Below are 12,590 nucleotides of genomic sequence, written 5' to 3' on the forward strand. Positions count from 1 at the left end.
AACAAGATACTAAAGGACAAATCAAAATTTGTAACACTTAAGTGGCATTTAGCATAATTAAACTTCCACTTACAGCGATTTCTGGATTGGAAAGTTCACTTAAAAGCTTTTTAGCATCAATAACAGCTTGGTATAATCGCAAATATTGGCCATCGCTTGCCACAAAACAAGCACTAGGAGAGTTGCAATATGCACCTAAAATAAAAAATCAAGTTCAATTATCATATGCCATCCAACATCCATAAAATTACTGCGTGGAAGATATGGTTAATATACATTACTAGTGACTGACCACCACCAAGCAATATACTCCAAAGAATTAGGACACAGTTAGATCCAATAAAAGGAAATGGGTGGTTTAAGTGAAACAATTTGCTGTCAGATAATGAAAATAAGTGAAGCCTGATTCAACCAAAATTACATGCAAAGCAATATGTTTACAGCAAATTCATGCTAAGACGATCAGACCAGAACTGTTCAAATAGCATTCTTCAACAATATATCCTGTATACTTCCAAATACAGAATTGTGGTTAATACTTGATTTCAATAATGAAGTTCCAATTTTGAAAGTTCGCATATTTTCTTGTAGTGGAGGATTAGATAATGGGACAAACAAAGTAGCATTGCTCTGATTCACAGGTTTCTTTACAAACTAGATAATTAAGGCTCTGACAGCTGCATGTCAGATTTTAATGAAAAACACAAAGTACAGTAATGAACTTGACATGGGAGCTCAAACGAAAACATCTGTATCCAATAAAGTTACCATGTTTGGAGTTAAATATTTGAAAATAAATGGTCCATTTTCCAGTTCACTGGCATGAGAAGCTACATTCAAAAAAATGAAGCATTCATTTGAGGATTCAAAACATCCATGCTGTACTTACCTAGACAGTAACTTGGGATTAGAGTTGGCAGCCAAGCCACATTTGAAAAGGCTGAAACATGGAGGGAATTGATTCTGGCCAACTCTGACACCCCTCCAGAGTACGATAATGGCCCGACTGGATCTACTCGCCACAGAATTAGTTCACTGTATATTGAATTAGAATCCTGGAATGTAACTGCTGTCCCAATTTCTCTCTGGTACCTTGATACTGAACCGCATTTTAAGGAGTCAAAACCCCTGCCTTCATTGTACAGGTTTCCACCATCTGGTGTTCGTACTGCATTGTGGTAGGAAGTAGTCAGCAGTAGGGGCAAAACTGAATGACATGCTAAATCATTGAGATGAAAGCGATGACCACAGTAACGTGACTTATGAGACACACCAAGGACAGTTGAAAATGCAGACTCTTCTGCAAAGCTGACAGCCCACTGATTCAAGGATCCATCTGCATGTTTGGAGATCATGAGCACATTAGGTGTGAAGATGCTCAGTTTTAAACTACCAGATGACTTATTTTGGCCAGCAGAGATTAACATGCCAGATGTGGAGTGTGTAAGGCCGGGTGGCTTTAGTTTTCCTTGTTGAATAGCCAGGTCTACATTTTTTGTGCAGGCATACATAACTATACTCTTGCTGAGAGAGTTTGCATCACCAGTTGGAAATGCCACAGGAATTCTAGAGGCAAATGAAACCTAGGAAATAAAAGTATATACACATTTTCAAAAAGGACAGTTAAAACCATCATATTCATTTTTTTAAAAAGTTTAGACAAAGTTTATTTATTTTTAAGTCTACATTTCATCACTGTTAAAGCAAGTTACACAATAAGAAACAAATCAAATAATTGTTGTAAAGCTTGTGCACCAACAAGTTTCAACTATCTGGCAAGAAACAAAAAGTTTAATTTTGGAATTTATCATGTGGTTATCCCTTTCAACACTTCCAAGATAACTCCAATGTGGTGTACTAAACTTCCTCCAGGCATTGCCAGGGTCTCTCATTCTAACATTCAAGTTGCTTAACAAAATAAAGTTTGACCTGTTCGCCAAACTAGTAACAGAGTCGAACATTAATAAAATAACTATTAAAAGTGAAATAGTTGGACATTGAGTTTGCAAACTAGTTTCAGGACAAATAGAAACAAGTTAAATCTGAGCAGATTCCGAGTTTGATAATCAAGGTGAAATTATTACAGGGAGAGGAAAGCACAAGAAAAGAAGGCACAGAATATTTTTGCAAAAAAGATCTAGCATCTTCAGGAATATTAAAAAATATTAGATTTATATATAATAAGAGCATATTTCAATTTCATTAATGCAACAAAACTAATGTCAATATTGTTGCAAAGGATTGTAATATTTAAGAAGTTTTTCCTGATGGTGACAGCACAAAGAGTTAGGCATAATGAATCTGCTTAACACAACTGTAGGATTAACTGAATTTTACACACCTTTGACATTTGAGCACTTCTTTAAAGTGACGAACTGACAATAAAAAATTCCACATGCAAAATGAGTGCAAAATGCAAAACAGCAGATTTGCTTTCACTTTGGTGAATGCTTTTCAGTGGCTTTTCTGTCAAGAAAAAGCATCCTTTGCAGTGATATCATGGTTGTGTTCCAATTCAACGACTGACCACTAGGAGTCTCATTAGTATATAGGTGAATGTTAGAGTCAGGTAACCTCAGACTGACTGGATAGCTGGAAGAGAGGTTGCTTGTGCATGATCATACTGTTATTCATCTGTTGTTTTGGACATAGTTGACCCACAGTTAATGTTAATAAATCGTCTATAGCCTTAGCTGCAAGTGTTCTTGCAATATAAATAAGGTCATCCAACAAGAACATTACATCCTTGAATTTTAATTTTGATCAATATTGAATCAGGTTGAATATTGATCTTAAAAATACCAAACTGGAATCATAATGGGGAAATTAAGTTTACAAATCAGTGAAATAAAAGAAATAGATTGCAAGAGGATCTAGTGGACATTCTGAATTCTCCCTCTCTGTACCCAAACAGACAGCAGAGTATGGCTACTAGGGGCTTTTCACTGTAACTTCATTGCAGTGTTAGTGTAAGCCTACTCATGACAATAATAAAGATTATTATTAGCTACTCACTGGAAAAATTGTCTCTACTTTTACTAATTCGAGTATTTGGGCCCACAACTTTCAAATCGGCCCCTGTAATTTTCTGTGCATTGTCTGTCTGGACAAAAACTGAATTTCCTGACTTTTTGACATTTATTTTCACTGTTCTCTTGATGTATATCAGCAACAATAAAAATGGATCAGAAACTGGAAATCTAGCTAATTGAAAAAGCAATATTTAGAAACAGTTGGATGCTTTACCTGCACCTGTCGAAACATTCCAGGTTGATACTCATCCAGCCAGTCAACATGCCACACCAATAAGGATCCATCCATGGGATGAATACTGAAGAGCATGTCTGCATTCTTGTTCCATTCTGCTAATAACACTTCAATTTTATGATCAATCATGACAGCTGCTGAGGTTTTTTCTCCAGTACTTTTGTCTGAAAGTACAGATTGCATAAATCCTTTCTGATATTCACTGTTTTCATCAATTTCTGTGTGAAAAGAATGGATCAGCTTCAATTTATGAATCGTTAATGGTGAACAGTTACATCATGTTCTATTCTTGTTTTTAATTGCTAGAATATACATTACTTGAAACACTGTGAACCTTGGTGGATGTCAAAGTGACAATACATTTTATACCATTATTCAGATTTACGGAATCATAGCAAATGTAACTTTTAATAGTATTTTTTTATCAAATTAAAAATGTATAGTTCAAGTTGAACACAAATTTTAACATGCTGTCAAATATGGAGACATTTTGCTCATGTCAAATAATGCTCAATCCACCGTGATTTGAACACATCAGACAAATTCTTTTTTAATAAAAAGAACTTCATAAACTGCAGGAAATCCTTATCTGTTAGCTATCATAAGAAAATAAAAACACCTAAATATTTTTAAAGAATATAAGAAGTGATTATTTATAAAAAAAAACATCACAAGATGAAACATAGAGGCAAGCGGAAAATGGACACCAAGCCAAAAGGCTTCTGATTTGTAACTTATCAGTCCTGAATTTAATTTTCTGAGGTGCAACATACATCATGGTGGAGTTAAGTGGTTTGACTCAATTGTGACTTGCATGGAGACAATAATTTATTATTTCAATCTCAAAGTTCTATCTGAAGATGCATCTCAGTACAGATTCAGACAAAACAATGTTATTCTTGTTCTGAGCAAATGTAAACACCCAAAATAGCATTCTCGCTCGCTTCAGGTACCATGTCTTAAGAGGGCATTAGCGAACAAGGACTTTCAATCTGTTGGCCCATGGTTATGCTTGGCAAGAAACTGCAGTGGTTTACCATTGTGATCTGAAGGTTCTGGCTGTGGGAAGACTCTCATGCTCTCGCCAACTGCCATTGGTGTAATGGAAGGATTTGTAGGTTAATAATTAACATGTTTGGCCATGTTATGAAAACACCTTCTGTGGTCATTAAGCCCCTACATGGTACTTGAAATTTTGGCTCGAAGGTAGGGATATTGCCACTGTGTCACAAAAACTTCAAAATATATACTACATCAGCATCATGTATACTTCTGATGTTAACTTTACATGAACCAATGGCTACTTTAGTGCCAAGTAGTGCAGAACATATAAACTTCTGCTGTGTCATTTAATGACTGGAACAGTATGCAAACTTATTCGTAGTGGCTGATAGCCATTTTAAAAAAAACATTAAATTATAGCATTTACAAACATATAATTGGACTGCATTTACTAATTATGTTAAGTTTAAATTCTAATAATAATAATAAAAATTCTTACAATGGGTTTGCACTTCTGCCAATTAAGACTGCTGTCATAATATCCACTCATGTATATAATGAAATGCAGACAGGCAGTGATTGACACACAGGATGACCAATGAACACACAACACAGAACAGCCAATCACCAGACAGGACACCACCACTATAAAGCCCACAGGGCATTAAGACTCTCCCTCTCTCAAGACCCAGCTACTGAGACAGTCGGAGTGCATAAGCTAGTGAGCACTATTACCATGCAGTAGCTGGTAAATCTGGTCAAGCCAGTAAGAGGTCATCAGTTGGATTAGTAGAGTGTCAACCAACAGCTGAACATGTACAGCAGTCCATAGTTAAATAAAACAGTGATGGATCATCTCCTGTGTCAGACGTTTGTTTCTAGCTTCCCTGCATCCAGTTGCAGTCAATGTCGAACCAACCTGCCTAACACATCAATTGCTAATGAAGGTTCTGCAACATAGACAATTATTTAGAATAAGAGTAACATACCAAGCTAAATCTAAACTAACAATATAAAAGAGCGCATGCATATTTCAACCAGGCAAAATTAACACAGTACCATCATCAGATTTGCTCTCGGTTTGTCCAAAATCTTCCATTCCGGATTCTGGAGATTGCTGCTCCAAGCTCCGTCGTAGCTGCTGTAAAAAGACCTCCATTGATAAGGTAAAATGCAATTCCTTGTTGTTTAGCCAATGGACTACAAAGGGTCCATTAGTTTCTTCATTTTCACTCAAACTCAACGAGGTGATGGAAGGCAGCAGTGGAATGTCTATTCAAATGAGAATTTAAACAACCTTCAAAGACGGAATATTTGATAAAAATAAAATCAGAAATGTAAACATGCAAAACTGGTCAACCATATTTTTAAAAATGACTTCCGACATTTGTGACAGGGATTAACTTATTTCCAATCTTTGTTCTTTTCTCAATAACTCCCTCCATCACACACTCTTCCTTGAGATAGTGATGAGGCAACCGGACTGCAATGTTCTATTCCTGAACAAAAATACAAATTTATCCTTGGTAAACAATTGCTATTGGATACTTTGGTGACAGTTTATCTTTAATGGAGAAGACACTGGCTTCATAGCAATATCGCGTCTAATGCATTCAGTATTTCAGATAATAATACTTGCTTAATTTCCCTCTGTATGAACTGCACAGAACCTTCTGTGCCTGCTGCACCTATCACTGAGTTAAATCAGCCACATATTTAATGTGGAATTCTGAAGTGAGATTTTAAAAATTGCAAATGATACCAAATTGGAGGTGTGGCAAACAGTGAAGATGACACAAATTGACCACAACAGGACAGAGAAAGGCAAGCAGAATGGACAGGTAGTAAGAGATGGACTTTAATACATAGAAATGGGAGGTAATGCATTTTTAAAAATACATATAGAGTACCCAATTATTATTTTCCAATTATGGGGCAATTTAGCACGGTCAATCCACCTAACCTGCACATCTTTGGGTCGTGGGGGTGAAACTCACGCAGACACGGGGAGAATGTGCAAACTCCACACGGGCAGTGACCCGGGGCTGGGATCGAATCCGGGTCCTCAGCTCCGTAGGCAGCAGTGCTATCACTGTGTCGCCCCAGAGGTATTGTATTTTGGCAGAAGGGATAGAAAGAGGCAACTTAGATTTAATGGTACCATTCTAAAATTTTTGCAGGGACAAGGGGACCGGATGTTCCACGTGCACAGATCCTCGAAGGTGAATAGAACTGAAGGAGAATAATTAGCAAAGCATTTGGGATCTTGAGTTTCATAAACAGAGGCATGAGATACAACAGCAGGGAAGGTAGGCTATATCTGTAAAGAACTCTGGTGAAGCCACAACTAAAGTAATGCACCCAGTTCTGGTTATCACTCTTTAAAAAAGATGCAAGGGTCCTTTTTACCAGAATGGTTCCAGGATGGGGAGTTTTAGCTACAAGGTTAGCATGGAGTAACTGGCGTGGAGAAAAGGAGATCGAGTGGGAGACTAAATAATGGTGTACAAGATTATGACAGGTTTAAACAAGGACGCTAAAGTAAAGTTGTTGATCATACAAACACTAGGGAGAGTATAGGTGGAGATGCTGGGGGGATGGGGAAGGGGGTAGTGTGTGAGGAAGAACATTTTACACAGCAATTCATAAATAACCAGAGTTTACTGCTGCCGACAAGGATGGTGGAAGCAGAGATGAATAATGATTTCAAAATGAAATTGGATGGGCACTTAAGAGAAATATATTTGTAGGGCTGCAAGGAAAGAAAATGGAATGGGATTGACTGGACTACAGAGCTGGCATGGATCCGATGGGCTGAATGGCCTCCTTCTGTGGCTGCAATACATTTTATTCGGTTATGGGATGTGGGTGTCGTTGGCCGGGCCAGCATTTGTTGCCCATCCCGGAGGGCAGTCAAGCGTCAACCACATTGCTGTGGGTCTGGAGTCACATACAGGTCAGGCCAGGTAAGAATGGCAGAGTGGGTTTCAAAAACAATCGACAATGACTTTTAATGGTCATCATTAGTCTTTTAATATCAGATTGTTTTTATTGAATTCAAATTGCACCATCCGTCCTGCTGGAATTTGAACCCATGTCCCCAAGCATTATCCTGGGTCTCTAGATTACTATTCCAGTGACAATACCACTACGCCACTGCCTCCCTATAGCTATAACTTCATTGATCATACATAAAATAAATTAGTTTTAAACACTAGGATTAATTTACTTCCCTTTTACATAAGGAAATATTGCGGCTCAACTTAAAATTTACTTGGTTATTTATCTTTATATAAAATGACAGAGAAGTATCTCCAGAAAGGGCAGCACGGTAGCATTGTGGATAGCACAATTGCTTCACAGCTCCAGGGTCCCAGGTATTCCGGCTTGGGTCACTGTCTGTGCGGAGTCTGCACATCCTCCCAGTGTGTACGTGGGTTTCCTCCGGGTGCTCTGGTTTCCTCCCACAGTCCAAAGATGTGCAGGTTAGGTGGATTGGTCACGATAAATTGCCCTTAGTGTCCAAAATTACCCTTAGTGTTGGGTGGGGTTACTGGGTTATGGGATAGGGTGGATATGTTGACCTTGGGTAGGGTGCTCTTTCCAAGAGCCGGTGCAGACTCGATGGGCCGAATGGCCTCCTTCTGCACTGTAAATTCTATGAAAATTCTATGAAAGGTGAGGGAGACATCATTTTAAACCACTTGAAATGGTCTCATCCATAGGAAACTCCCAAATAAGAAAGTAATTGGTTGGTCATGGATTCCAGTCTTGAAGTAACATTTCCTCACTGATTCTTAAGGAGTAGTTTGGGCAGGCTCTCTGTCAGTGATGCCAAACAACAGCCTAGCTGAAAAAGCCCATCAAGGCAATAAAGACCTTTTGAAAACTTAGAGGGAATTAATGGGGACAATTATTTTCTTCCAAAAAAAAGGAACATTTTGAAAAATAAAAGCTTCTCCGGATTCTTCCCCTTGATACTTTTTGAATAGCTACAATTACTGACCTCTACAGAGCTCTGGCTATTTACTCTTCAGTGAAAAAGAAATATTGAATAATGCAATCTTCATGGTCCCTTTCAGCAGAACCCGCCACACAACACAAACTTCATTTTATAGCATAAAAGTTCACTAACCTTATGCTAACCATTCTTTCTTAATTGGTTCCTGAAGTGTGGCACCATTGCTGAAAACCAAGCTATAATTTCCCAAACCATTACCAACAATCTTTTCTCGACAGCTTGTCAGCATGGCATTCTATCTTACATTCTCAAAAACTATACAGTCCCATTCCAGTTCCTTAATAGGACCGTCCCAGACAGACTTGTTTCAGCCTGCTCTTATCCCAAGGAGGGATCCACATTCTTCCTTTTTTACCTGTACCCATCCACCCACATTAACAACCTTTTGATTCCCTCCATCAATTGAACTGATTCCAATTGAATCACATTAACGGACATGTCACTGCTGACATACAGTTCCTCTGTACCTCTACCTCTCACTAGCATGTCCGAGAGGCTCTACCCAGTCTCAATCCGTCACACTCTCCTCCACTGACTAAACGTGTTCTTAAATTTACTCAGATTGACTAATTCCACTCACTTCCTCCAAATAAAAATATGATGCATTGAATTCAACACAAACTTAGACTGAGGTTTTTATTGCCAAAACCTATAAATGCAACTACGAAATTCAAGTTTTAACGGCAAAGCATGACAATACACAATTGTTAACTCCTGAAGTATAAAACTGAATGACAAATAACTGTTAGATAATTTTATTCAATGTGTTCTTTTAAATCAGAATTATTTTAATATGGTATTTCTAAAGTGAATATTTATTTTATTTTTTTAACAATTAGCACATTTTCAGAAAATGACTCATTTTATGTCAACATCGAACTCTCAGGCAGAATTTGACCACAGGATTTTAACACAACAGGTTGGTGTGCAAATCACACTAATTTTCTTAATGGTTGAATAGTTATAATGAAATCCACAAAAAAAAAGCAGCTACTTTTGTTATCTGTCCCTTTCATGCATTTTACATAGTTTCCCAGCAAGTGAGATGTGTGCATAATTACGGAATTAGAGGCAATGTTTGAACTACTTAAAAAATAAGCCATTAATACTTTCAGAAAAGGAATCAACAGAACTAACATGATACAGAGAAAATTGTGAACTATCTGACTGCCATTATATATTCAATGTAGATTTTGTATCTACTGATAAAAGCCATTACTGAAAGTACCATTACCAAAATTAAGCTCATAAACACGAGGGCAATAGCTATCTACAGCCACCCAGCCACTTAACAGTTTATATGTACCAGAATAAATTTTAATTATATGTGAAATATGGCTGTTAAGCTTTACAGCCCTCTTAATGATAGTGTTGCATTTCACATTCATTTTGAAGGAGAGCAGAGAGAATCTGAGACTCGTATTTTGAACTTAGATCAGGGCAATTGAGGGTGTGAAGACAAGGCTGGCTGAAGTGACCTGGAAGATTAGGTTAAGGGGCAGGTCAGTATAGGCCCAGTGGTAGGCATTTGAGATATTTCAAAATACTCAGAAAAGATAAATTCCAGTGAGAAAAAAAGACTCTAAAGGAAGGATGCACCATCTATGTGGAACAAAGGAAGATAAAGATCACACCTAATTTAAAGAAAACGCATTTAATTCCACAAAAATAAGTGGTAGGTCAGACGATTAGACAGAATATGAAGAATAGCAAAGAGAGACAAGATTAGTAAGAAGAAAGAAATTAGAGTACAAGAAAAATCCAGTCAAAAACAGATAGTAAGAGTTTTTATAGATATTTAAAAAGGAAAAAGTGAAATTGAGCATTGGTTGTCTTGAGTAAGAGCCTGGTGGATTAATAATGGAAAATAAGGAAATGGTAGATGAATTGAACAGATATTTTGTGTCTGTCTTTACTGTCGAGGAAACAAATAACATCCCAGAGAAATGCACGAATCAGGGGGTGATACAGAGGAGGAACTTAAAACAATTACTATCACCATGGATAGAGTATTAAGAAAATCATGAGAACTACAAGCTGACAAGTCCCCAGCATCTGATGGAGTTCATCCTAGGGACTTAAAGGAAGTAGCTGCTGAACTATGCAGTGGTTTTAATTTTCCAAAATTCCCTAGATTCCTCTATTCAAGGAGGGAGACATAAAGCAGGAAACTATAGGCCAGTTACATCTGCTATAGAGAAAATGCTAGATTATATCATTAAGAAGGTTATAGCAGGGCACTTGCAATCAAACAGAGTCAACATGGTTTTGTGAAAGGGAAATCATGTTGGACTAATTTATTGGTGTTCTTTGAGGTAGTAACAAGCAATGTGAATAAAGGAGGATCTGTGGATGTGCAGCACTTGGGATTTTCAGAAGGCATTTGACAAGATTCCATATGAAAAGTTATTAGGCAAAATAAGAGAACATGGCAAGGGGATAACATAATAGCATGGATAGAGGATCGGCTAGCAAACAGGAAACAGAGTAGGCATAAATGGGTAATTTTCAATCTTTGTGGACCCCACTACACTCAGCCTGCCAACTTGAGAATGACCTGTTTAATCCTACTCACTGTTTTCTCTCCGTACCCAATTCTCAATTCATGCCAATGATTAGTTGCTGCGATTCACTTTTCCTGCCGGCAGCGCACCCCCGTCCGCTGGTTTCCCGGTGGCATGGGGTGGTTTCAATGGAATATCCCATTGACAAGCAGCGGAAATATATTACCCCCTAATATAGAAAAATGGTCGAAGACGTTTCAGAAGAATTATCAAGCAAAACTCTACTCCAAGCTAAATAGGGAGCTATTAAGACAGATCAAAAGCATAGGTTTTAACGGTTGTCTTAAAGGTGGAGTGGGATCTTGAGGCTGTGAGGTTTAGGCAGGGAGTTCCAGGGCTTGGGATCTAGGCAGCTGAATGTATGTCTCAATTTTTGTTTCAATTCATTCATAGGACATGGGCATCACCGTTGTCCATCCCTAATTGCCCATGAACTGAGTGGCTTGCTAGGCTATTTCAGAAGGTGGTTAAGAGTCAATCACTTTGTTGTGGATCTGGAATCACAAAAAGGCCAAACAACAGATTTTCTTTAAAAACAGAAACAGACAATGGTTTAATTGTCATCATTAGACTTTTAATTCCAGATTCTTACAAAAATCAAATTTCAACATCTGTTGTGCTGGCATTCCAACACAGGTCCCCTGGGTCTCTAGATTTTTAATCCTAGGATAATACCACTACGCCAATGCCTCCCCAATAATGTAGTGATCAAACATTAATGCCCAGAATTGAAGCAATGCAGATATCTTGGAGCATTTTAGAGCTGGAGAGGACTAGAGAGACATAGAAAAACAGAAGAATGGAAGGATTCGAAAACAAAATGAAAAGAATTTTGAATATGAGGCATTGCGATTGGGAGTCACTGTAGGTTAGTGAGCAAAGAACTGAATGGGACTTGGTGTGAGCTAGGATATGGACAACATAGTTTTGGAAGAGTTCAAGCTTAAGTATGATGGAAGATGGAACCCAGCCAGGAGATTGTTGAAATAACCAAGTCTAGAAGCACCAAAGGCATGGAGGTGGAAGTAGACAAAATGGTGATGATGGGGGCATGTGGTCAGAAGCTCATCTCACGGTTAAATACAACACTAAGGTTCCAAACTGTCTTGTTCAGCCTAAGGCAGTTGCCAGGATGATGTTGATCGCAAGGGAACAGAGTCGGTGGTAGTTTTGACGTTACTGGCTTCAACCTTCCTAATATTCAGTTGGCACATATTTTTGCATATTTTTGAACAAGCAGTGTAACAAGTCAGAGACAATGGAAGGTCGATATAGAGGGTGGTCTGGTATAGTTGAGTGTTTACTTTTATTAAACTTAAATTAACTTAAAATGGGGACTTCCGGTGTGCAGCTTGGAGTGAGTGTGCACACAGAGACAGCTCCTGCCCAAGGTTACAGAAAAGAGCTCTTTTTTGGGCGGCATGGGTTGGAATTTCGATGAAAAGGCGTAGGTGAAGGTTCGAGGAGTACTTTCCCCCAGGAATAGGATGTTTCTTGGTTGTCAGACCCTCAGAAACAGTGCAAGATTGGGCGGAAGCAGCAGCAAACAAAAGCCTCTGCAAGCAGGCAAGCGGGGGAAGGGCCAGCTTATAGGTCTCAAGCTGACTTGAGGGCCTTTATGAAAGCTGAATTCTAGCAGCAGTCGACGCTGTCCCGACGAATCCCAGTGGGGGAAGGTGTTGAGAGGAGCATTCCCCATAATTTATGGTGCTCACCCGGAGTGGGGCAAAGTGGCC

At 38.4% G+C, this 12,590-nt stretch overlaps 1 protein-coding gene across 1 annotated transcript in view; it reads right to left on the reverse strand.

The window, feature by feature from the left end:
- Positions 1-12,590, reverse strand: part of LOC119970433 (dmX-like protein 1) — a 332,281-nt gene that overhangs the window by 194,135 nt on the left and 125,556 nt on the right. Inside the window, 4 exon segments of the mRNA XM_038805043.1 lie at positions 74-195; positions 890-1,583; positions 3,247-3,485; positions 5,329-5,541. Of these exon segments, the coding sequence (XP_038660971.1) occupies positions 74-195; positions 890-1,583; positions 3,247-3,485; positions 5,329-5,541 (1,268 nt within the window).

Source organism: Scyliorhinus canicula, chromosome 8 (genome assembly GCF_902713615.1).
Source record: "Scyliorhinus canicula chromosome 8, sScyCan1.1, whole genome shotgun sequence".
NCBI classification, from domain to species: domain Eukaryota; kingdom Metazoa; phylum Chordata; class Chondrichthyes; order Carcharhiniformes; family Scyliorhinidae; genus Scyliorhinus; species Scyliorhinus canicula.